This window comes from Heptranchias perlo, chromosome 9 (assembly GCF_035084215.1).
Source record: "Heptranchias perlo isolate sHepPer1 chromosome 9, sHepPer1.hap1, whole genome shotgun sequence".
NCBI lineage: Eukaryota > Metazoa > Chordata > Chondrichthyes > Hexanchiformes > Hexanchidae > Heptranchias > Heptranchias perlo.
Window position 1 is genome coordinate 15,057,769 of NC_090333.1, and position 27,843 is coordinate 15,085,611.

General features: G+C 42.9%; 1 protein-coding gene across 1 annotated transcript; it reads right to left on the minus strand.

Moving 5' to 3' along the window:
- Positions 1-1,655: 1,655 nt before the first annotated feature.
- gtf2b (general transcription factor IIB) lies at positions 1,656-27,843 on the minus strand. The gene is made up of 7 exons (XM_067989888.1): positions 27,754-27,843; positions 20,873-20,979; positions 17,085-17,218; positions 14,592-14,738; positions 14,327-14,456; positions 3,430-3,711; positions 1,656-2,761 (listed from the first exon to the last, which is right to left on the minus strand). The coding sequence occupies exons 1-7, from the start codon at positions 27,768-27,770 to the stop codon at positions 2,628-2,630; spliced, it is 951 nt and encodes a 316-aa protein (XP_067845989.1). The 5' UTR covers positions 27,771-27,843; the 3' UTR covers positions 1,656-2,627.

The following is a 27,843-nucleotide window of genomic DNA, read 5'->3' on the forward strand; positions in this document are numbered from 1 at the left end:
CTACTGTCCTTGAATTCTTAGCAAACTTTTCAGATTGATGCCAGACTTTAGTGAAGTGCATAAACCCCATCATTGAAATAAAAATGGAGCACTAGAAAGTCAAACTTCTTGTATGACACTGATGGTATAATGTCCAAGGTTCCACTAAAACATATTCTACATCTTCCATGTTTTTCATCAACAATTGAAGAACAGGCAATATCCATCCTTGGATATGACAAGGCACAGGCTCAACTAAAAGATTCCAGATATCATGCACTAGAGCCCCTCTGTACTAAGCCGTCTTGCTACTGGCCTCATCCTTTGTGTTTAACATGGCCGTGAACTATTTTTAGACACCTATTGCCACCCAAAATAAAACCTTAATTTGACCTTCAAAAAAGACATGGACCAACAGCACCTAAGGTCCACTTACCAGTCAAGGAAAAGTAGTCAATGTAGGAAGATGCAGTGGAAAAGATGAGTCAGTGCTTGTTCTAGTTACTGTACCTGCCGTACCCATTATTAGACTGATGCATTGCCTCCAAAAGTAGGATTGTAGATGTCCACGCCTAGATGTTCAAGCTTGCCCCAAAACAGGCACACAGGGAACGCTCCATGCCTGAACGGATATTGGGCCTCGTATCAAGCCGGCGAACTGCAACTACCTAACGGGCAGCTTGCTGGAGAAGAGAACTCCAAGATCAAGCCAACGCGGTGCCAGCAGTAGCTCTCAGCTGAGTTCTTAAGGGGACAGGGAGGGAGGGTGGGTAGTGGTGGCTGGTGATCTACATAGCAACCTGCTGGGATTACAGGGGTAGAGGCCCAGAGGTGGGGGGGAACGTAGTGGCCAGTAGCAGCCTACATGGTTTGAATGTGGAACTAGAAGAAACAGGAGCACTCTTCCCTGCTTCACATTGTTAAAAACATTCTAGCTCAAAGTTTTGTTGGACTTAATGCATTGGGGTGTTTTTCTGCATCAAGGGCCAATGTAGGTCAACAAGGAGAAAGGTGATGGAAGACTGAGTTGGTGCAGGATAAAATACAGACAGCGGTATTTTGGATGAGCTGAAATAGGAGTATGGATGGGGGGCCAGGAGTGTATTGGCATAGTTGAGTGTGGAGGTGATAATGGCATGGACATGGATTTCAGTAGCAGTTAGGCTGAGGGAGGATGTGAGAACAGAGATGGAGTCCGGCCGAGGATGGCTCGAGTCTCTGATGTTTAGCTGGAGGAAATTGTGTTGCAAGACTGGATGTGGTACAAGCTGCCTAACAGGCACTCATGAGGTGGTGTAGAGATAGAGCTTGGTGCAATGAGCATGTTTGGATACCATTATATTCACCATACCAGACTTTTGCTTCTCAGGATTCTATAAAAGTTAACGATGCATTCACCCTCAGTGGTGAGCCAGCCCTGTTCCCCCTGATTTAAGCTACTATATACCTTTGTGCATCCTGTTCTTTAATCAGAATCCTTTCCCCATCTTCACTGACACATTGCTAAGGAAAGGAGAGGTGAGATCATGAGCACATCAGTTGCATTCTGTACCTGGCAGTGCTGCAGCTGGCAATGGATTAATTATTCTATTCTGCAGTTTTGAGATCCCTCTTACACTAATAGCACAAGTTTCATAGAAAAAAATTGAAAGAAAAAACAGCACTCTTGGCAGGTGTAGTTTTATGAAACAAAGTTAGATTTGTTTTTTTTAATTAATTTCTATCTGTACAATCACAAAAAGTCTACAGATTTCATTAACTACTCCTTTTGTTATTAAAGGATCTCCTGCATGCCACTTAAAAAGGAACTGAGCAACATGTATGGTTTTCAAATATAGAACACTGATGTAAAATGGAGCTGCTACTTTAGAAATTCATCCCCTCGATGTCTGATGTACTTTCAGTTCAAATACTGCACTTCTCAGTGAAACCATTATACAATAATTTTCTCTTTAAAATAAGCAATTTTTAGCCTTATGGAAACAAATACTGCACATTTTAATGCAATTTTCCTTGCACAAATAAAATCTCCAACAAAACAAAAATGCAGTTAAATATATCTGTTACACTAAAGAACCTACAAGTTATCCCAAAGACCTCAAACTATATTCAAAACTACTAGCGGGTTTCAAAGCTCAACCATTTCTTAGTAATAAATACCAATTTTGAAGTTCAAGAAGTCAATGTTGATACAGAAACAAAGGAAAAATGGTCATTTATTTATGAAGACACCAAGCATCTTGCTAACCTTAATACAGGCATGTCAAATTACAAGTTAGCAATTCAGCAGAAAAAAAACGTAAATATGAGCCAATCAGCAGCCTTCCACAACACAATATCCCCATTTTGCACATTATATACAAATTAATTATCTGGTTAAGTATAAATTCCTCACTTGCAAATATACAAATTATCTGGCAAGTACAAACGGTCTTGAAATTCAGCTTCGGAATGTATGTGCTGTATTTGGACACAGCATAGCCTTCTGCTGCTACATTGCCTCATTGGTTCTCGCTGGGTTCTTCACTTGAGTGGGTTTCAAAAATCAGGAGTCCAAATTAACTTATTTCAAACATTCTATGTAGGGGAATGTTTTTTTTAAATTAAAAAAAAAACTATTGCGTACATTGTGAGGAGGCTGATTCAGTTTACAACTGGGGCAGTTTGTCAACCGGAGTATCAAATTTGAAGTCAACAGGAAAGAGATCAGCAGCTCGTGGGTAGATGAGTCTGTAGGACTGCCTGATTGTGACGTCAGCTACACCAGCAATGTCTCCAATCTCTGCAGGGGTTGGGGGGGGGGAAAAAAAGCACCCATTAGATTCTGAATTCACTCAAAGCTCAGTGAACACACACACACACACACCAACTGCCAAAGAAAAAAAAAGAGATGAGGAGCCCCGTGCCCAGACTTGCAAACACTATCAGTTTCCAAGAACTCTTACAAAAGATCGCATCGAAACACCTTCAGAAGCTTGTCCAAGATGTACTTGGGGGATAAGTTCAAGTGATTCCAAACAGGAAAAAAACTGCATCAATGATCACTACATTTAACTTGGGAACAGAGAAAAAGAATCAGAACCTTTCTATTCCCATAGTCATCCTCTTGCGACAGCACGGATAGATCATGACCTTTGATGGAGTGCGAGATTCTCATCAAGAAACACTTCATTATGCAAATATTCACTATTTCTCCAAAGAGATTATGTTTCTAAGAACAGTACTCATGGACCACCTCATTTATCATGCTTGTACACAGCATCTGCGTTATCAAAGTACCTTTGGCCAATTACTCCAGCATAAATTTTATTGGGGAGACAGAACTGGCTTGATCTTTAATGCACCTGCATTTCCCACCTCAAGGGTCATTAAAGAAAAACTTCTGTAGTTATGCATTTCAAATTAGGTTCAACTCAATTATTCTTTATATCAGTTTAGTAGACTAAATACCTTTCTGTGTCCTTTTGTCTGCTGAAGCTTGCGATGCCATATAAATAGCCGCTGCAGCCACAGAAATGGGGCTCCTGCCAGGCACCAAATCCAGTTCCACAGCTTTCCTTGCGATGTGAGTTGCAGCCATTTGTACTTGTTTAGGCAATCCTAAGTTTGAACAGAACCTGGACATAAAATCTCCTGTAGTGATCAGATCCACACTGGTTTCCAGAGCTTTTAGAATTAACTTGAAGCAACGGCCTATTTCCTTCTTTGAAATCCTGGACACGGCACAAATTTCTAATCATGAGGAAGGAAAAATATTTTGAGTGAAACAAGTATGGACGAACAGAAAGCAAAGATGCTGTTAACAATGTCAGATTTGGGCAGAGGTGTTAAATGATTCTCAAAGATGAAAGTTCAGGTGATTTAAAGTAACTGAAAACACCCAGCAACAATTTCCAAACACTTGGAAGATTCCCCATCCAGTCTTTAACCACCAGCAACAACCAAAGCATGATATTTTAGTGTGGACAGCTTTGCTCAGTATTTGATACAGACTACCCTCAAGGCCTTTATGTACATATTTTGGTAAATACCACTTAAATACCACTTAAACTGTGCTACTGTGCCATATATTTTATTGTGCTAAAATGATACACTGTCATAATTGCCCCAATTCATTGAAACCACTGAAAATCAAAACCAGAACAAAAACCCACTTGTTAGGTTGCCAGCAATTACCCAGTTGACACTAAACATAGAATTTTTCCATCAGGATCAGCTACCAGGACTGGGAAGGATGGGGATCCCTTCTCATTGAAGTGGCAGCCTGCCAGAGTCAGACCAACAACTCTGTTGAATTGTTCTGTGGGTTTTATTATTTGTACCTGTGGTTGTGGACAGGTATTAGACCCTACATAGATCAGATCTCATCTCCTCCACCTCCCGCAAAAACTGTCTAGCTTACACTGGCATGTGTAGAATAGTCACTGGCAAACGCAATGCAGTTAACTAGCCATGTCAAAGATCTAACTAGTTTCCATCCTTATCTGTAACATCCATATCAAGAGTCAGTATTCTAAAAAGGTATGGCCACATTTGAGTGACTATATGGTTATATCACCCCCTAACCAGCTTAAAAATCCTGAAAAAAGTATCAAGAACCCTCAGCCTTGTTCTAATTTTGTTGGGGTGAACTTTTATTCTCAGGGTGAACTTTTATTCTCAAGGTGAGGATGTGTGTTGTGTTATGGAATGGAACACTTCCATTTAACACAACTTGTGATTTCTTGATGTCAGTACAAGTACAATATGGACTTAAGTGTAGAGTAAAGCTCTCTATACACTACCCAAATACCATCTTAGCCCCAATGCCAAATAGTCAATTTCCACTTTTAACACCATAGCAAAACTGCCAGTAAGTGCTAAATGAAGGAATATTTTGTTCTGTAGACACATACCTACTGAGCACTGGGTTGAGGTGGCTCAAAATGATTTCACTTTAGGGCCCTGACAGAGAACAGACTCCTATCCCATCTTTCTGGATTTAAATCCAGGTCCTAGAGGTGAAAGAACAGTGTTAACTCATACCACCACCCATGTCCCCTCCAGAGGTTGGCCAGGTGTAGAAAATGGAAACGGTAGGTCAATAATATATTTTTTAAAAATCGACTGGTTCATTCTTACTGTGCAGCCTTGCATGACTAATCAATGAACATCAAAATTTGCCAGGAGAGGTGACCAGCTGTGCTCAGAGCAGTGTATCCTGCTTCTTGAACCAGTCAGGTGATGTAAACTGCCAGTCTGCTGAGAACACAGGCTTGATGGGCCTCTTCTCATTCCAAACCTAAAATGGTTATAGGGATAGGCTGGAGAAAAAGATGGCCAAATTAACACTGCAATTTAGGTAACCTTCAAGAAAGATTTGTTACACCAGTTTCAGTCTTGGCTCAATGCCAACACTCTCGCCTCTGAGCTACTGTTGGAGGTGCTGTTTTTCAGATGCGATGTTGAACTGAAACCCAATCTGCCCTCTCAGGTGGATGTAAAATATCCCGTAGCATTATTCAAAGAGCAGGGGAATCGCATTTATTGCCCCTCCCTAGTTTTCCTAAGTTGGTAGCTGGGCCTTCTTGAACCACTGCAGTCCTTGGTATGATGGCATTCGGTAATGAATTCCAGGATTATGACCGCACCAATGAAGGAACAACGATATATGTCGAAGTCAGGACGGTGCGTGACTTGGTTGGTGGAGGGGGGGGTTCTTGGAAGATGGTGGGTTACTACAATGTTGCTGCTCTTGTCTTTCTTGCAGAGGTCAGAAAGGAAGAAGTGCTGTCAAAGTAACCTTGGCGGCAGTGCATCCTGTAGATTGTACATATTGCAGCCACAATGTGCCAATGGTGAAAAGCAAAGTCGAGTGACAGGCACTATTCAAGCAAACTGCTCCATCTTGGATAGAGTGAGTATCTGGATCAGTGTTTGGAGCTGCATCAATCCAGACAAGTGGTATGTATTCCATCACAGTCTTGGCTTGAGCATTTTAGATGGAGAGACTTTTGAAGGGTCAGGTGGTGACCCAGCCACTGCCCTGCTCTTGCAGCCATGGTATTGATATGGCTCAGCCAGTTCAGTTTCTGGTCAATGGTGACCCCAGGATGATAGTGGAGTACTCAGCAATGGTGGTAGTGTTGATGGTCATGGGTGTTTTTTTTTTGGGCAGGGGGGGGGGGGGGGGGAAGAGAAAAGAGGAAGGGGAGAGGAAGAGACGGCGGTGCATTCTTTCAAGATGATCATTACCTGGCACTTACAGCATGAATGCCTGCAGCCCAAGTCCAGATGTTATCCAAGTCCTGCTATAAGCAAACGTGGGCTGCTTTATTACTGCAGGAGTTGTGAATGGGGCTGAACACTGGAGTCACCAGCCAACAGCCCCATCTCTGACCTTATGACAAGAGGGAAGACCATTGATAAACAGCTGAAGATGGTTGAGCTGATGACCTCCTGCAGTGATGTCCGGCTTCCAATCACAACCATCTTTCTTTGCTCAGGAATAATTACTTTGGCTTCAACCAAAAAATCCGATTAATAAGAACATAAGAAATAGGAGCAGGAGTAGGCCAATCGGCCCCTCGAGCCTGCTCCGCCATTCAATAAGATCATGGCTGATCTGAGCCTAATCTCAAATCTAAATTCATGTCCAATTTCCTGCCCGCTCCCCGTAACCCCTAATTCCCTTTACTTCTAGAAAACTGTCTATTTCTGTTTTAAATTTATCTAATGATGTAGCTTCCACAGCTTCCTGGGGCAGCAAATTCCACAGACCTACTACCCTCTGAGTGAAGAAGTTTCTCCTCATCTCAGTTTTGAAAGAGCAGCCCCTTATTCTAAGATTATGCCCCCTAGTTCTAGTTTCACCCATCCTTGGGAACATCCTTACTGCATCCACCCGATCAAGCCCCTTCACAATCTTATATGTTTCAATAAGATTGCCTCTCATTCTTCTGAACTCCAATGAGTAGAGTCCCAATCTACTCAACCTCTCCTCATATGTCCACCCCCTCATCCCCGGGATTAACCGAGTGAACCTTCTTTGTACTTCTGAGAGCAAGTATGTCTTTTCTTAAGTATGGACACCAAAACTGTATGCAGTATTCCAGTTACGGTCTCACCAATACCTCCGTTTTTATTATCTATCCCCCTAGCAATAAAAGCCAACATTCAGTTGGCCTTCTTGATCACCTGCATACTAACTTTTTGATTTCCTTGCACTAGGACCCCCAGATCCCTTTGTACTGCAGTACTTTCCAGTTTCTCACCATTAAGATAATAACTTGCTCTCTGATTTTTCCTGCCAAAGTGCATACTCACATTTTCCAATATTGTATTGCATCTGCCAAATCTCCACCCACTCACCCAGCCTGTCTATATCACCTTGTAGGTTTTTTTATGTCCTCCTCACTCTCTACCTTCCCTCCCATCTTTATATCTGCAAACTTTGATATATTACACCCGGTCCCCTCCTCCAAATCATTAATATAGATTGTAAAGAGTTGGGGACCCAGCACCGACCCCTGCGGAACACCACTGGCTACTGGTTGCCAGTCCGAGAATGAACCATTTATCCCAACTCTCTGCTTCCTGTTAGATAACCATTCCTCCACCCATGCCAGAATAAGTGGTAAGTAGTTTTTCTTTCCTTTTTTTTTCTCTTGACATTGTAGTTGTTCTTAAGCTAATTTAAGGGTTAAGTCATGGCAGGAGATCCCAGCGCCGTGTCATGTTCCTCTTGTGGGATGTGGGAATTCAGGGCTCCTTCCTGTATCCCTGATTCCTTCACCTGCGGGAAGTGTGTCCAGCTGCAGCTATTGTTTGACCGCTTGACGGCTCTGGAGCTGCGGATGGACTCACTTTGGAGCATCCGCGATGCTGAGAAAGTCGTGGATAGCACGTTCAGTGAGTTGGTCACACCGCAGATAAAAATTACTGAGGGAGATAGTGAATGGGTGACCAACAGACAGAGGAAGAGTAGGAAGGCAGTGCAGGGGTCCCCTGCGGTCATCTCCCTCCAAAACAGGTATACCGTTTTGGATACTGTTGGCGGAGATGGCTCACCAGGGGAAGGTGGCAGTGGCCAGGTTCATGGCACCGTGGCTGGCTCTGCTGCACAGGAGGGCAGGAAAAAGAGTGGCAGAGCTATAGTGATAGGGGACTCGATTGTAAGGGGAATAGACAGGCGTTTCTGCGGACGCAACCGAGACTCCAGGATGGTATGTTGCCTCCCTGGTGCAAGGGTCAAGGATGTCTCGGAGCGGCTGCAGGACATTCTGGAGGGGGAGGGTGAACAGCCAGTTGTCGTGGTGCATATAGGCACCAACGATATAGGTAAAAAACGGGATGAGGTCCTACAAGCTGAATTTAGGGAGTTAGGAGTTAAACTAAAGAGTAGGACCTCAAAGGTAGTAATCTCAGGATTGCTACCAGTGCCACGGGTTAGTCAGAGTAGGAATGACAGGATAGCTAAGATGAATACGTGGCTTGAGAGATGGTGCAAGCTGGAGGGATTCAAATTCCTGGGCCATTGGAACCGGTTCTGGGGGAGGTGGGACCAGTACAAATTGGACGGTCTGCATCTGGGCAGGACTGGAACCAATGTCCTAGGGGGAGTGTTTGCCAGTGCTGTTGGGGAGGGTTTAAACTAATGTGGCAGGGGGATGGGAACCGATGCAGGAAGTCAGTGGGAAATAAAGTGGTGACAGAAACAAAAGGCAGTAAGGGAGAGTGTACAGAACATGACCGGACAGATGGTCTGAGAAAGCAGGGCAAAGACCAAGGGAAGTCTAGATTAAACTGCATTTATTTCAATGCAAGAAGTCTGATGGGCAAGGCAGATGAACTCAGGGCATGGATGGGTACATGGGACTGGGATGTTATAGCTATTACTGAAACATGGCTAAGGGAGGGGCAGGACTGGCAGCTCAATGTTCCAGGGTACAGATGCTATAGGAAAGATAGAGCAGGAGGTAAGAGAGGAGGGGGAGTTGCGTTCTTGATTAGGGAGAACATCACGGCAGTAGTGAGAGGGGATATATCCGAGGGTTCGCCCACTGAGTCCATATGGGTAGAACTGAAAAATAAGAAGGGAGAGATCACTTTGATAGGATTGTACTACAGACCCCCAAATAGTCAACGGGAAATTGAGGAGCAAATATGTAAGGAGATTACAGACAGCTGCAAGAAAAATAGGGTGGTAATAGTAGGGGACTTTAACTTTCCCAACATTGACTGGGACAGCCATAGCATTAGGGGCTTGGATGGAGAGAAATTTGTTGAGTGTATTCAGGAGGAATTTCTCATTCAGTATGTGGATGGCCCGACTAGAGAGGGGGCAAAACTTGACCTCCTCTTGGGAAATAAGGAAGGGCAGGTGACAGAAGTGTTAGTGAGGGATCACTTTGGGACCAGTGATCATAATTCCATTAGTTTTAAGATAGCTATGGAGAAGGATAGGTCTGGCCCAAAAGTTAAAATTCTAAATTGGGGAAAGGCCAATTTTGATGGTATTAGACAGGAACTTTCAGAAGTTGATTGGGAGAGTCTGTTGGCAGGCAAAGGGACGTCTGGTAAGTGGGAGGCTTTCAAAAGTGTGTTAACCAGGGTTCAGGGTAAGCACATTCCTTATAAAGTGAAGGGCAAGGCTGGTAGAAGTAGGGAACCTTGGATGACTCGGGAGATTGAGGCACTAGTCAAAAATAAGAAGGAGGCATATGACATGCATAGGCAGCTGGGATCAAGTGGATCCCTTGAAGAGTATAGAGATTGCCGGAGTAGAGTTAAGAGAGAAATCAGGAGGGCAAAAAGGGGATATGAGATTGCTTTGGCAGATCAGGCAAAGGTGAATCCAAAGAGCTTCTACAAATACATAAAGGGCAAAAGGGTAACTAGGGAGAGAGTAGGGCCTCTTAAGGATCAACAAGGTCATCTATGTGCGGAACCACAAGAGATGGGTGAGATCCTGAATGAATATTTCACATCGGTATTTACGGTTGAGAAAGGCATGGATGTTAGGGAACTTGGGGAAATAAATAGTGATGTCTTGAGGAGTGTACATATTACAGAGAGGGAGGTGCTGGAAGTCTTAACGCGCATCAAGGTAGATAAATCTCCGGGACCTGATGAAATGTATCCCAGGACGTTATGGGAGGTTAGGGAGGAAATTGCGGGTCCCCTAGCAGAGATATTTGAATCATCCACCGCTACAGGTGAGGTGCCTGAAGATTGGAGGGTAGCAAATGTTGTGCCTTTGTTTAAGAAGGGCGGCAGGGAAAAGCCTGGGAACTACAGACCAGTGAGCCTGACATCTGTAGTGGGTAAGTTGTTAGAGGGTATTCTGAGGGACAGAATCTACAGGCATTTGGAGAGGCAGGGACTAATTAGGAACAGTAAGCATGGTTTTGTGAGAGGAAAATCATGTCTCACGAATTTGATTGAGTTTTTTGAAGGGGTAACCAAGAAGATAGATGAGGGCTGTGCAGTAGACGTGGTCTACATGGACTTCAGCAAAGCATTTGACAAGGTACCGCATGGTAGGTTGTTACATAAGGTTAAATCTCATGGGATCCAAGGTGAGGTAGCCAATTGGATACAAAATTGGCTTGACGACAGAAGACAGAGGGTGGTTGTCGAGGGTTGTTTTTCAAACTGGATGCCTGTGTCCAGCGGTGTGCCTCAGGGATCGGTGCTGGGTCCGCTGTTATTTGTTATTTATATTAATGATTTGGATGAGAATTTAGGAGGCATGGTTAGTAAGTTTGCAGATGACACCAAGATTGGTGGCATTGTGGACAGTGAAGAAGGTTATCTAGGATTGCAACGGGATCTTGATAAATTGGGCCAGTGGGCCGATGAATGGCAGATGGAGTTTAATTTAGATAAATGTGAGGTGATGCATTTTGGTAGATCGAATCGGGCCAGGACCTACTCCGTTAATGGTAGGGCGTTGGGGAGAGTTATAGAACAAAGAGATCTAGGAGTACAGATTCATAGCTCCTTGAAAGTGGAGTCACAGGTGGATAGGGTGGTGAAGAAGGCATTCAGCATGCTTGGTTTCATTGGTCAGAACATTGAATGCAGGAGTTGGGATGTCTTGTTGAAGTTGTACAGGGCATTGGTGAGGCCACACTTGGAGTACTGTGTACAGTTCTGGTCACCCTATTATAGAAAGGATATTATTAAACTAGAAAGAGTGCAGAAAAGATTTACTAGGATGCTACCGGGACTTGATGGTTTGACTTACAGGGAGAGGTTAGACAGACTGGGACTTTATTCCCTGGAGAGTAGGAGGTTAAGGGGTGATCTTATAGAAGTCTATAAAATAATGAGGGGCATAGATAAGGTCGATAGTCAAAATCTTTTCCCAAAGGTAGGGGAGTCTATAACGAGGGGGCACAGATTTAAGGTGAGGGGAGAGATACAAAAGGATCCAGAGGGGCAATTTTTTCACTCAAAGGGTGGTGAGTGTCTGGAACGAGCTGCCAGAGGCAGTAGTAGAGGCGGGTACAATTTTGTCTTTTAAAAAGCATTTGGACAGTTACATGGGGAAGATGGGTATCGAGGGATATGGGCCAAGTGCAGGCAATTGGGACTAGCGTAGTGGTATAAACTGGGCGACATGGACATGTTGGGCCGAAGGGCCTGTTTCCATGTTGTAACTTCTATGATTCTATGATTCTATGATTACCCCCAATCCAGTGATTCTTTATCTCGAGCAATAATCTTTTATTTGGCACCTTGTCGAATGCCTTCTGGAAGTCTAAATATACTACGTCCACTGGTTCCCCTTCATCCACCCTGTACGTTATGTCCTCAAAGAACTCAAGCAAATTTGTCAGACATGACTTCCCTTTCGTAAAGCCATGCTGACTTTGTCCTATTAAATTATGTTTATCCAAATGTTCTGCTACTGTCTCCTTAATAGACTCCAAAATTTTACCCACCACAGATGTTAGGCTAACTGGTCTACAATTTCCAGCCTTCTGCCTACTACCCTATTTAAATAAGGGAGTTACATTAGCAGTTTTCCAATCTGCCAGGACCTTTGCCAAGTCCAGAGAATTTTGGAAAATTATTACCAAAGCATCCACAATCCCTACTGCCACTTCCCTCAAGACCCTAGGATGTAAGCCATCAGGTCCAGGGGGGATTTATCCGCCTTGAGTCCCATTAATTTACTGAGTACCAATTTTAATCGTATTTAGCTCCTCCCCCTCTAGAGCCCCTTGTTTGTCCAGTGTTGGGATATTCTTAGTGTCCTCTACCGTAAAGACTGAAACAAAATATTTGTTCAACTATTTAGAATGTAAAATTAATTTGATAACGCTCAACTGAAAACTGAATCATACCTTTCAGCCAACGTCCCAGACTCTTCCACCACCATCCCTGGGTATGTCTTGTCCCACCGGTAGGACAGACCCACCAGAGGTGGCAGTACACCAGAGGTAGTGAAGCTACAGCTTGGGACTACATGCATGCCAAACAGTGGAAGCAACATGCCATGGACACAGCTAAGCGACTCCACAACCAACAGATCAGATCAAAGCTCTGAAGTCCTGCCACATCCAGTCGTGAATGGTGGTGGACAATTAAACAACTAACGGGAGGAGGAGGCTCTGCAAACATCCCCATCCTCAATGATGGCAGAGTCCAGCACGTGAGTGCAAAAGACAAGGCTGAAGTGTTTGCAACCATCTTTAGCAAGAAGTGCCTCCTCCCAATATCCCCACCATCACAGAAGCCAGTCTTCAGCCAATTCGATTCACTCCATGTGAATCGGCTGAGTGTACTGGATACAGCAACGGCTATGGGCCCCGACAGCATCCCGGCTGTAGTGCTGAAGACTTGTGCTCCAGAACTAGCCGCGCCTCTAGCCAAACTGTTCCAGTACAGCTACACTGACATCTACCAAACAATGTGGAAAATTGCCCAGGTATGTCCTGTCCATAAAAAGCAGAACAAATCCAATCCGGCCAATTACTACCCCAGTCTACTCTCAATCATCAGCAAAGGTGATGGAAGGTGAAGTCGACAGTGCCATCATGCAGCACTTACTCACCAATAACCTGCTCACCAATGCTCAGTTTGGGTTCCGCCAGGACCACTCTGCTCCAGACCTCATTACAGCCTTGGTCCAAACATGGACAAAAGAGCTGAATTCCAGAGGTGAGGTGAGAGTGACTGCCCTTCACATCAAGGCAGCATTTGACAGAGTGTGGCACCAAGGAGCCCTAGTAAAATTGAAGTCAATGGGAATCAGGGGGAAAACTCGCCAATGGCTGGAGTCATACCTAGCACAAAGGAAGATGGTAGTGGTTGTTGAAGGCCAATCATCTCAGCCCCAGGACATTGCTGCAGGAGTTCCTCAGGGCAGTGTCCTAGGCCCAACCATCTTCAGCTGCTTGATCAATGACCTTCCCTCCATCATAAGGTCAGAAATGGTGATGTTCGCTGATGACTGCACAGTGTTCAGTTCCATTCGCAACCCCTTAAATAATGAAGTCTGTGCCCGCATGCAGCAAGACCTGGACAACATCCAGGCTTGGGCTCATAAGTGGCAAATAACATTCGTGCCAGACAAGTGCCAGGCAATGACTATCTCCAACAAGAGTGTCTAACCACCTCCCCATGACATTCAACAGCATTACCATCACCAAAACCCCATCAACATCCTGGGGGTCACCATTGACCAGAAACTTAACTGGACCAACCACAAATACTGTGGCAACAAGAGGTCAGAGGCTGGGGATTCTGCAGCAAGTGACTCACCTGACTCCCCAAAGCCTTTCCACCATCTACAAGGCACAAGTCTGGAGTGTGATGGAATACTCTCCACTTGCCTGGATGAGTGCAGCTCCAATACTCGAAGCTCGACACCATCCAGGACAAAGCAGCTCACTTGATTGGTACCCCATCCTCCACCATAAACATTCACTCCCTCCACCACTGGTGCACCGTGGCTGCAGTGTGTACCATCCACAGGATGCACTGCAGCAACTGGCCAAGGCTTCTTCGACAGCACCTCCCAAACCCACAACCTCTACCACCTAGAAGGACAAGAGCAGCAGGCACATGGGAACACCACCTGCATGTTCCCCTCCAAGTCTCACACCATCCTGACTTGGAAATATATCGCCGTTCCTTCATTGTCGCTAGGTCAAAATCCTGGAACTCCCTTCCTAACAGTACTGTGGGAGAACCTTCACCACACGGACTGCAGCGGTTCAAGGCGGCTCACCACCACCTTCTCAAGGACAATTCAGGATGGGCAATAAATGCTGGCCTTGCCAGCGACACACTCAGCCCATGAACGAATAATAAAAAAAAACTATCATTTGGAATTTATTCCAGATCCTCTTACCTTTGAATGTTCGTGGTACACCTTCTTGTCTACAGGCAATGTACAAACAGGCAGAAGCAATGGCATCGTTACTCCTTCCCTTTAGGCTTTTTTGTTCATACACTTGCTTAAATAAATTATTTGTTCGATCCTAGTAGTGAAAAGGCAAGATTTAATGACGTTCAGGCCATTTAATTAGCAGCAATATTAAAATTTCATGTGTTCATTATATTACATTAAATTAATGAAGCAATACCATTACAAATCAAAGGCTACATGAACTTACAACTATATTTCTGGGCAGGTTTATTCTGTCAGACATATTGCTGATTTCCTTAAACGCATTCATCATTGCTCGGTCAGAGCTAGTCAGAGTCCGACGATTTTGGTATTTTGCATTCCCAAACTCATCAAAACTTGCGGATCCAGTACCCTGTGGAGAAATGCAAAGCAAGTAATGTCCACAACTCAAGCCACACCAATTACTTTGTAACTGGATTTTTTTTTTAGAAACTAGCGAACCAGTACCAGTCAATTGCAATTCTCACTGTACACATCAATAGTAAAGATAAACTATATAAAAAAAGTTACCTCCCCCCACATTCCATGGGCTCTCTGACATCAGCACAATCCTCAGTAGTTTGTTTAGCTTTCACTTTTTCCTATCACTGTACATATCATTTCCACCTCCCACCACCACAGACACAAGTTAAATTTGATCTGGCAATGGAGATTTTTCAGAAGAAAAAAGACTGCCCCAAATTTACACAGAGTTCCAGAGCAAAGCAAAGTACAGAGGGAATGTGGGAAAGATGCAAAGCAGGACTACACAACCTAGTGAAGATTAGATTTTCTGCCTTTGGTATGGTCTTCTATACTGCGATTTCTCCTGTTTCATTTGTATGGGAATGTTGCAGTTCAACATTCCCATACAAATGAAACAGGAGAAATCGCAGTGCGATGACTCAGACATCCCGATAAGCACTATGTGATCGCCCCTGAGGAAACACGGCCGTGTTCTGAATTCACACCCAAGTGGCTTTCAGAGGTGACAGGAGCAGCAAGGGTACTTGAGACAAATACACACACGTCAGACAGGAAAAGGTATGCAAGGGTTGAGCTACTTTCAAGGGCAAGGAAAATCATATCAGAAGACACCAAAATCTTTAGCTGAACCTACACATGAGCTTGACATATTTAGGTTACAGATTTGACTTCATAGCTCCTCCCCACTTGGAGAGGTAGGAATTAGCCTGAATTTCTCTACCGAGAACAATTTTTTTTTTAAAAAGTGTCTACCCTGTGAACTGCTTCTCATCTGAAAGATTGACTAGCAGTACTTGCCAATGCTTTGCAACTTGTACTGGAGCTGTGAGATTCGAGGATGACTGTTGATGCAGGGAATTTTTGTGGTTATGTAACTTTTGAACCTTTTGCTAAAGGTTCGAAATTCAGCTCTGGGTCGACTAAGATTGTGTACCTTTTGGTTCAGCTTGAACGAGTAGCCAGGGAGGAGGGGATGATGTTAGTGGCAACAGTATAGAATGCCAGACATTTTCTGGCACCCAGTGGCATGCAATATGTCACTAAACCTTCGATGACAGCTTTACAGCTACATGTTTTTTTTAAAATCCTATTCTGGATAGAGGCCTTGTCAAAAGCCTTTTACTTGGTAAAGCGCTTTCTCTATGAAACAGCCAATATATCCACAGAATTGTTCTACAACCAGTAACTTGATCAAACACACATATTTGGCCATACTATTTATACAATGGAAGGGCTAATTCAGCAATTCAATCTATTCAACAAAGGGAATTCAACTTTAACCATCTACTTCCTTTGTTTCCCCCAGCCTTTTGGGTCATGTATACCTTTTGCCGCCTTTACTTGTTCACAGAATGTAGGCAATACTGGCAAGGCCGCATTTATTGCCCACCCCCAGTTGCCGATTGTTTTACACCAGAGTGATATGCTAAGCCACTTCTGAGGGCATCAGTCAACCACCTGCAGGGAACTGGCTCCCAAGCTTCTGTCAGTATTTCTGTGAGCTGGTCACCAGGAAATAAGCAATTCCACTATAGGGAAACTATTGTCCTCCAACTTCACAACAATTCAGAGAAGATCAGCAATTCAGTAGCTTGGGGAACTTAAGAATATAGTTAGCATATGGGTAATGCCAACATGCTACACCATGGAGCAGGTTTACAACTGCCCATGAGATCAGGAAGCCAGCTTTACCAGTGCAAACATGGGAACCAGTACAGACACCTCTCTCCTGCAACCTGAGCTAAGCAAGTGTCAATGTGAAAGCACCTTTAAGATGACAGTGATTTACCAACCACAGTAATTCTCTCCTCTTTCCCCCTCCTCCCCCAACAATGGCTCAGCTCAGGCATAATAACTAGAAAGGAGCTGGGTTCCATATGTGATCTGTACTGAGTTACTGGATCACTGCCAGAGCAATGGTAGCAGCACTACAACAGGCTTTGGTGTCCCTAGATTAGTGGGGAGGGGGAAAGAGTGGTCAAGTAACCTGGCAACACCCAGTGTCTAAAGCTCATAGTCGAGGAAGACGATTAATGCCTGTGAAACTTTATCACAAGGATTCAGAAAAGCTAGAGGAAATAGAAGATAGAGATGGGGAATCTTGCATTTCTTTGGAAACAATTTCTACATAAGTGTTGTGAAAACTATTTCATAACATTAAAGAGTTGCAGAAGAGAAGTAATTTATGTAAATGTTTTATGTGCCTATTCTGTTGATCAAGCCACATTCTTACCTTTCCAATCATGGTTGACAAATCACCACCATTTAGCAGTGGATTCTGGGCATCACCAACTCGAGATGGGTCTTTTGTTGCTTTGTCATTGCTAAACGTTCGCCACTCTGAGCCAACATCTATAACTCTATCACCTGTAGGAAGAGATAGTCAAGCTTAGCAGGAAAATCTCATCCAAATCACACTAGGTCAGCCATCAAACAACATCTGTCCAAGATTCATATGGACATAAATTCTACCCAAATTAAGTTACTCCCTTAGCAGTATATAGAGCCCATGCCAATATATACAATAAAAGCCCTAATCATTAAATTTTCTAGTGTTATGAACAATGGGGTGGCCAAGATATTCCACTATATTCTCTAAAATGACCAACTATCACCGGTCCTTAGACTCTGATTGCATTTTATATTCATACATCATACCAGTCGATGCATTGCATTCCACATGAACAGTCAAGATTAAGTGCAGTTTTTAAGATGAAGCAGGATAAGGAGGATAATTGGGCCAAATCATGCAGATGTAATTTAGCTCCCATTTTCAAGGCACAAATTCAGTCATTTTCATACTGCTGCAGCATTTCCATGGGACAGAGGGTGCAGTTGCAGTGAGGCATTTACAAAGGTAGTTTCCATTATAAATTGGGGCACAGGAATTTATAATGGAAATATGAAAATGAGGAGAGTTTATAACTTGAAAATAAAAGTTCATAAAAGGAAATGGGGACTGCACTCAGGCTCAAGATTTTTATTATAGACATGCTATATGACATTTTATGATGCTTACCTTCTTTTGGATTGCACTAGTTTTGCCATGGAAAATCAATTCAGTTTTAATAACGTCACCAAGTTGCAATTCATTCTTGGAACTTGGCAACGGCATCAATACCCAAAAGCACTTAGGATCTGATCTCACGTCTGCACCAATAGTTGGCATGGAACAACTCAATCTCCCATTTTATCTACAAGTGTTTGACCTCCCTTTGGGGTTTCCCCACAGTGATACAGTTGAGATTAGGAACCCAACTATAGTCGGTAGTAGTTGCAAAGGAGAATGAGGAAAACATTCCAACTCCTGCTCAGCTCCTGTCAATTCTTCATTGCCAGAGTTAACATTTTCTAAACGTCACTTTTCCTGTGAACAAATATGCTCTTATATCATGTTGCATATCTACTTAAAGATGATCCTATTTAACAATTAAGACTTTAAAAATACACTCCCCACCACTGAAAACAGACAGTCGCTTGTATCATCCAAAAAGCGATAACCATTATCCAGTTGCATGAACATCAATTTCAAAGTTGCTGGTCACTTAGTGACTTAAGTGCTCTGTTTATGTTGATCAGAAACAGCTGCATTAAGACTGACAATTCAATGAATTATTTCACACTGATCATCGTGGAACTTTATTTCAATTAAAGAGCAGACGTGGTTATAGAACTGGGAGAAACACCGGTCTAAACCACTCATTCGTGTTACGCACAGGCAGAAAATCAGATTAGAGTGGGTGGTGCTGATGTGGAGTGAGCGCACAGATACAATGGACCAAATAATCTCCTTCTGTGCTGGAATATCAATGCTTCTATAAAATTGATTGATTACACAGACTTTTGTGGCAGATTATCACCAAATAGAAAACTCAAGGCCTTTTCTTTATCTCCCCTGCAATGGCAGGAAAAATGGAGACTAAATCACCAGAGACTCAGTCCAGCACTTGGCTGCAGCAAGAAAGACAGACGATCAACTTGTTGGGCTGCATTAGGATGGGACGGATGGACACCGACACCAACCATTGCGTATAGCCAGCAAATCGCATTCAGATGAACATTTCCACTATATGCAGTGGGGACTGTAAGAACGAGACAGAGTGCAATCTATTTAAGAAAACTAGTTATCAATTAGTTATGTAAGAGTCTCATCCCACAGAGTGAGGGAAGCATTTATGTAATCACTCTGGGTTTTCCCCCCAAAAAGGATCAACTTTAACATCTTCAAGGCGGGATGAAGAGTAACCTTAGGAACAATAATGTTTGGTAATCAAGGCTACCAAAGTAGTCCAGTGTGCAGTAGAATGTGTCCAAATTGATGTTTTTAGCTCCAGGATAAACAAAATTGCAAAAGCAGTACAGTAGGGAACATCAGATAGTGTACATAAAGCAAAGTTTTGATTCAAACATCCTTGAAAGATCTAGGCAAACATAGCAAAAAGCAAATTACACCAGTAACCACAGAAAATACAGTACATTAGGAACCCTAATCTAAACTTCATTTACTTAAATAGACCAAGTGCCAGCAATGTATTCAGATTTGCCAACCATGCACAACTTTGTCAAAGTTAATATGTATAAATGGACAAAATAAAGTATGTGCACCAGAAAAATTAGTGCAAGTGTTTGAGGTTTTCTTAACTTCTTTCTTCCATTACTTAATATGAATTCCCCCAATACACATTTTATTTCAAGAAACTAAACACTACAAACAGATTGCAATTTGAAACAGTAAAATTGAAACATTTAATAATTAATGATACAGATAAACAATTTATTACAAATTTTCTTTTTATCCCCCAGTCTAAATTCTCACAATAAAGTGCTTGTGCGCACCATAACAAGGCATCTACAGGAGTATATTAACAGCCTAATAACACTTGCTTGAAAAACTTCAAAACATGGATAATCAAATGATTTGATCTGGACATCATAATTGCTGTAGTATTTAGTGCCACCCATGGAAATATAAAAACAGTATAATACCCTTGCTTTCCATAAGTAATCCCTCTGCATCATATCAAGATCATTTCAGGCCAACATTAGCCAACTATCAAATTTTTGCTAAAGGGCACAACATTTGCACTGCAACAGGATTTATGGTGTAGGGAAAGTGGTTGTGATATAATATTTACATATCCATCTTAAGTAATCTTTCAAAACCAAACTTTCCCTATAGCAAGTTTCCTTACTGCTAGCATTTTAAAAAAAGCAGCTGGGATCCCAGATGGCTGGATTTTAAATGACAAATTTTGCTAACCACAACAGTCTTGCCAGTTGTCAGTACTTCATGGTGACAGTGCTACATTTTAGAAGATGCAATGAACCCTTCATCCTGAAAATCTGACTGGGAAACAGACAGCAGAAGCAGGCAGCATGCAATAGAGGTGGGCAAGCAGTAAATATGGACAGAAAGCTGTGGATAACACATGCACCAATGTTTAATTTCACATCAACATGCCTGGATTATCTACCTATTCACTGAAAGAAAAACATGTTACATGCAAACATCTATCAATTTTCCCAAAAAAGTTCCTAGAAATTTTAGCTGATCAGGCAAATCTCTCAAATGAAACTGCATTATATGCAACTTATGATACTGCAACATTAGGGGTGTTAAGGGAATAGTGCGGCCTTGTAACATTTGGTAAACAAAATATATCTTTGGACTGCTAACAGTGGTCTCGATAATTCCAAGGCCACAAACACTTCAGGCCAGGAGATGGCAAACACTTGGCTGCTGGTCAACAGATGTGATGCAGGTCAGATACACAGACATCTGCATGTATAAATGGCACAGTATTATAGGTGATTGACAATGAGCAAATAAGTACGATACACAGTAAAGCATAATTACTTTCCTTTTTGAGGAACAGATTTTCGTTTTGTTAAAGCAGCCTCAATCTCAAATAGTACTCAATGCACAGTGATAAGACAACACAACAGAAATAAGTACATACACACACATTTTATATACATTATAATATATAGATCTATGCAAGTAATGTAAACACTTTTTACCTACTACAAGCCCACATTCAGGGCAGATCATGTCACCAGCACGGTAATCTTCTACCAATATAGCATCTGGATGGTTTGGACATTGCACCCTGGGTAACGGATCCCCACTAAAAGGAAGCAAAATCAACACAAAAATATCAAAAGACATAATACACAGAACTTCAATATTTATCTACATTTTACTGTAAATATCACCATTTTTAAAAGCAAAACTAATATGGACCCATAGGTTTAGAACAGCTTACTACTAGTGCACTGTCAACATGGTAATAGATTTAAGTCCCAACACAGCTCAACATAATCTCATACGCCTCAGTTAGCAGAATTTCATCAATGCCAATCAAAGCACCACGTGGGTATTTGGTAGAAAGGCAGCTGCCTTGCTAGCTGAAAGGAGATGCTGATTTAATCAATCAACGGGGCACTGTGTAATATGCCATAGGGGGAAGGACGCAGGTGTGAATACGAGGAACCCCACAAAATTATTTACCATTTCAGCATATCATCTGAGGAAATATGGATATTAGATGCTCCCTCTCAAGATCCTTTTGTGCAACTACAGATAGCTGGTTACAAAGCAGTGGAGATCTGGGAAGAGGTCACTTGGCTAAGGAATGGCCCATAGCATGAAAGCTTTCAATCTTTTTGGGTTAATTCCAAATATATTTGCAAAGGAGTTTTAATATCTACTGCCCCACAGAATTTTGAACAGTGGTCCCAGGACCCTCGGGAGTCCATGATGTCACTAGATTTCTACCCATTCGTAGCCAAATTTCTGAATTTTTCCTGTAAATGAGTGCACTAGCACATTCTATTTCTGCATAGTAAAATTATTTTCTATAACGATAGCTGACACCATCTTTCAGGAGTTACAGTGGGGTTGGAGAAGTCAGTATTGGCAAGAAGTCAAATACAAAACCACTACCTCACTGTCCAACAGGTCCCAAATGAAACCTACTCCAGAAGTAGTCACTGATTATTGAATCTGGTACATTTGATTGGTTTGATGGTGCGATTATGACATTCTAATGTCTGATCATCAGTGGAAATTAAGTATTACTCATATGAAAAATATACAAGTCCAAATCATGGCTTGTTGAAAGCCACTAGATTTAGCACAATCTACATAATATACAGGAAGATGCAAACTAAAAAAGTAATTAAAACAGGTCTAGCAACTGGTAGTGTGCACATTTTAAACGTTACCATTTACATACAGTATGTTTAGGAACAGGTCATTCTGATCAGACTACATTTTCTGAACACTAAAATCATGCAGCTAAAAACTCCAATTAAAATTGGTATTGTTTTTGATGAATATATAACATTTTAACAAGTAATTCACTTTCCATTTTGCAATGCCATTAGCCCCATCAGCTCGAGAACAGAAATGTATGTAAACTGGACTGTAAATATACAGCATATCGCATTATGGTGTTAATATCAAATATACATGTGATGCAGTCAGACACATTGGTATTTCCTATCATGACTGTGTAGGTTAACATTCTTCACAATTACAACATCTTAAAATGATAACATAACATTGTGGGTGTAGATGGGATATGAAAAAGGTTAGATCAATTAATCTAGAACTTCTCATTCCTAGAAATACATTTGTATATTTAATATCCTTCATAACACTACTGCATTGTAATTCTCAATGACACTTCACGAATGCACCATTAATATGGTCATAAGATTGTTTTTAAAGAAAGATCACTATTGAACAGAATACTTCTATTTGCACCCACCTGGCATCATTCACTTCACGTACAACCAGATACAAACTTAACCTACGTCTACTCAAGCTCCTGGTTTGATGCTGAGTAAAGCTCTCCCCATAATACCCAACAGTCTTAACCACAACTTCAGAAATATCCCTTACTTACAACACCAATGAAATATTTCCCCACAGGTTTTACTTCTGGTTTTTCAGTAAAATGCAAAACATTAGTGGTAAATTTCATGATTAAAAAGCAAAATGAGTGAGAGTCTTTAATAAAGAGGTAAAAAATCTACACATGCTGGAAATCAAAGTTAAAACACAATAATCGGATATTCATTTAGTAGAGATCATTATTTCTTGTTATTTATCTACTGCAGCAGTAGCAGTATTTAATTAAAATGGTAGCAGTGTTTTATAATCAAGAAAATTACTGAAAAGGAAGACCCATCTTAATTCATCACCCAGAAAAATACTAAAATGCCATCTCAACATTCAATTTCTCAAAATTCCAGGGTTTTTTTTAAACCTCCATTACTCTTCCTGGTCGTCTAGTCCATCCACTAATCACTGAAGAAATTATTGGTATCAATCCTAAATTTATCTTCGAGTGTGAACCTGTGTCCCCCTTGTCCAACACAGTTTAAAGTAATATTCCAGAATTCTCTTTTCCATTCCATTATCTCATATCTCTTACGATCACCCCTCAGATACCTCCTTTCCTGACAGTAAAGCCCAAGTTTCTTTAGTTTCTCATCATGATTCAGACTTCTGACACTAGGAATTAGTCTCAAGGCACTTCTCTGCACCATCTCCTGCCTTTGAACATCATCTTTGACTCTCAGCAATCAGAACTGGATGCACGGTTCAACACATGGCCAGACAAGAGAACTATACATTTTGGCCACAAAACTCTGACTTTCAACTACATAGCCAGAGCTGTAGAATGCAACATTCTAAACTGCTCTGCAATGGTTGGGCATGTTGAGCACTGAGTCTACCGGGACTCCTGGGTCATTCTCTCACATCATTAGCTATTTTAACAACATTCACAAAATATATGTGTATTGCTTGTTTTTTCTTCTAATGTGGATTACTTTACACTGTCTGAATTGTTCTTCCCACTTATATATCTTGTCCAACTCATCCTGTAATTTAAGCTGCCTCCTCAGACACCACTGCCTTTCCTCATTTGGTATCATGGCAAATTTGACAATTTAGCATTGGGTACTTGAATCGAAGTCTTTTATGTAAAATTAGATACAGTAGTGACCCCAACAATGAGCCCAGGGATCCCCATTCAGTATTTCCCACACTGACAGATCTCAGCTAATGAGTACACAAATGTTTTCTACCCTTCATAATCATTAGCAATCAAAATCAACAACTTCACATGTTTCTACAGACCTTAGTTTAAAAACTACAGATTTACAGTGCTGCAGAAGTTATTTTCCCAAAAATACTATGCAGGAAGAATGTCAGTTTTTAAAATTTACACCAGTGACCAAAACCAGAGTACTTGAGCTGTGTTCAATTGGACATGGGACAGTGGCTAACTGAGAACTGTGGTTATTTGAGAAATGGGGCACACAATTAACAATGTCAAAAGTTAATTACTAAACTGTGTAACTGAGCATAATACATAAGTTACCAATTGCAGGCTTCTGGGTAATATACACAATGTTGTCTCTAATAAATAAGAATTATGATAGCACTATACAGAGATATGTTGAGGCTAGGGTTGCCCCAAGTGAGATCAGCTAACTCAGCACACATCAAACCTGGGACATTCTTGATTAGTAGGGCTCAACTGAGTCATCAGGGATAAAATCATAACACCAGCACATTATGACAACCTTGTTTTGTTTCTGCAATTATGTATTATGCCTGCTATGCAATAAAACTAGTGTGCCTAATTAAAAAAAACTTCAGACATGCAAGGCAATTAGGTTATGCAATACAGTATCAATGCACTGCACCATGATGGAGCACAACACATTCACTCTTGGGATTTTCTACAATCCAATTTGCTAATCTCATGAGGATGTGCCAAGCAGAGACCAGGTCTTTCCCTGCAGGGAGGGGCACAAGAAAAATATCAGGATACATTTCAGGTCCCCCTCACACTACTTAACAATGGCCAATTAAAGAGCAGTATTAGCATGGGATAGAGGGAGAACGTATAAGTTAGAATGCAAGTCCTCACTCCTGTTGGCCAAATGGGTAAAGGCAAGGCCCAGTGTAATACTGTTATACACACCAGAAGACTCCAGGCCATTCATTTGGTGGGGGAATGGGGAGACGGGACGGCATCTACTCCTGATCATTACTCTGACTCCTGCTGGAAAGAGCACCATCATCCACAGTCAAACAACCCATCAACACATTGCTGGAGCTCAAACATGAAAAAATGAACACAATGAAGGACAGCTGCTGTACCCAACCACAAGTCGGCAGTTGCAAGGTGGGGGGGGGGGAGTGGGTCTTCCTTTCAAAATGAAGTCAAGAAAGTGGATCTAGCTAGGTGCCTGTTTTCTTCCAAGCGAATGGACAGGATTCTACAACACTAATTTTTAATAACTTAGTGGCATATGATAGCAATGATTTATCCTACTGAAAAATTGCAAATGTATAAATGCTGTCTATATGAAGTGAATGGGAGTGCATTCCAAGTTTAACAAAAGTTAAGGAATTCTGATTTTTAGTTGGATTACAGGGTGCGAACAATGCTGGCATGGTCACAATTACTGTCAACTACGCTGCTCTCAACCTCAACAGTAGAGGTCACAAGGCTGAGAGTTGCTGTCCAAGTAAGCTTAGTGAATTGCTACAGTGCATCCTATACATTGTACACACTGCAGCATTGGACAGTGTTGATGTGGCTGCACCCAACTAGGCAAATGGCGAGTATTCCATCACACGGCTTGAGCCTTGTAGATGGTGGAGAGACTTTGAAGTCAGGAGGTAAGCCACTCTTAGCAAAGTACCCAGCCTGGCTCTACTCTTGTCGCCAGTGTGGATTTGGCTACTATAGTTAAGCTTATCAGTAGTGGCCTTCCAAGATGTTGATGGTGGGGGACTTAGTGATGGTGGCGCCATTGAAGGTCAGAAGGAGGTGGTTGGGCTTTCCTGTTGGAGATTGTTACCGTCTGCCACTTGTGGCACGAATATTATTTGCAACATCAGCCCAAGCCAAGTTACAAACGTGCGAAAAAGGACAGGAAAGGACCAGCTGGTCAATCAAGCCTACACACACCATTAAACCCATTCCACCCACCCCTTCCCAACAATGCCCCACAATCTTTTGGTTGAGGCAAAAAAAGGAAAAAACCTCATTCTTCTCCAAACCCTGCAGACAACCAAGAAAGCTCCAGAAAACCAGTGACCGGTACCAATCACTATCCCAGTCAACTTTCTATAGAGATATCTTCCACTTGCAGGAACTCCTCCAGCTCTCTTTTGAACACTTGCTGACTTTAGTTTAGCTAGGGGTCTTTGGTGCCATACTCAGGCAAATAATGCCTTTGTGTCAAAAGCAGCTACATTCACTACCCCTCAAGCATTCAGCTCTTGCATCCATGAATGATTAGATCATGCAACAAAGCTCCAACAGTTTATTTAATCATCCAAAATGTTGCAGCCAATAATACCTGCACTTAAAAAAAAAAGCTGCCTTTGCCACTTCTTCCTCCCCAATCCCTCATTGGATTATTTAACAGGATGTACAGTCTTGAGACTATAATCTAAACTTCAGCTTACATACATGAAATAAATCCATGGGAATAGAAACTAGCTTTTCAACTGGATCTGCCTGCCCTATTCCCATATGGATTTAATGTCAATCTGAAGTTTATATTATGGTCTCAAGAGGTCTCCTTTTGTGGTGTAAATCATGCATCTCTCTTCAGTATATTATCTATAACTTGCTTTCCTGCATAACACATAGGATAAAGAACAGGTGCACATCAAACTCAAAACTACAGCTGAAACACTGCATTAAAAGTGACACCAGTTATGACTTCACAATATAATGACAAGTCAGTCAGTCCTCTCCCCACAGCTTTCATTTCACCCTCGTCAGCTATATTTCATCTCATCCCCTCCGCCAGAATCAACTCGGATTGAAGATACAGAATTGAAAACAAATAAATGCTGCAAAGAAACAAATCAGCACCCGAATAAAGCCGGCGAGAAGGAAACGTTCGGAACAATTTAGAAAAGCTTCACAATGCCAACTTTCAAAGCTGGGCTTGCACCGGCTGCAGTCATCCCAGTCGAGGTGGTTTTGCAAAACCTCCCGACTGCGCCCCGATTACTGGGGTTCGCGGTTAGAAACGAAATCGAAAGGGATCACACGAGAGCTGCAGCACCAACCGGGCCGCCTGTCAAAGGACATGAACGGTCTCGTAAGGAGCCCCCGGGGGGGGGGGGGGCGGTATAAACAAACCCGACAGCCGAGGTCTCCTCCGTGGGTTGGGGGAATCAGGACACGTGTGGCAATTCAAACACAAGGTAAAGGGGGGAAATAGGGCCGTGCGGGCTCCGGGAGCCGGAATAATGAGATCCGGAGCCACAGCGGCGCTTAAAACGGAGACAAAGGGATCCGGATTAGACGGCTGCGCCCCCCCCCCCCCTCCTCCTCCTCCTCCCTCCGCGCGCGCTGTCGAACTCTCGGGCTCCCAACACTCCGCTTGCGCGAGCCCGCGACCACGAGACCCCCCCCCCTCCTCCTCCTCGCGCACATCGCGCGCTCGCTCAAGCCCGCGGACCAGGCACCACGAGACTCTTCTCCCCCCCCCCCCCACTCCCCCAAACGGCTCGCACGAGCCCGCGGACTAGGCTCGCGGGACCACACCTTCACACTCGCGCGAGCCCCGCGGATTAGGGACCACGAGACGCTTCACCCCCACCCCAAACGGCTCGCGCGCGAGCCCGCGCACTGGGAACCGCGAGACTCCGCCACCGGCAACCAGCCGCCCAACGGAAGAAACCCCCATCCACCAGACCCGCTCCTGTTAAAAGTTCCGGGGCCCCGTCTCCTCGGCGGCAGCGGCAGCAGTACCCCTCCCCCCACCCACCCAACATCACGGTGATGCACGTATAGGAGATATCAAAATAAACCCGGCGAGAGGCGTCGTCGGCGACCGCCGCTTACCGACTACTCGACGCCATCTTTGCCCGTGGGAAGCCAGTGACTCGCCGCGGCTGCGGCCTCCCTTTATAAGCCCGCGGGTCACGTGGTACG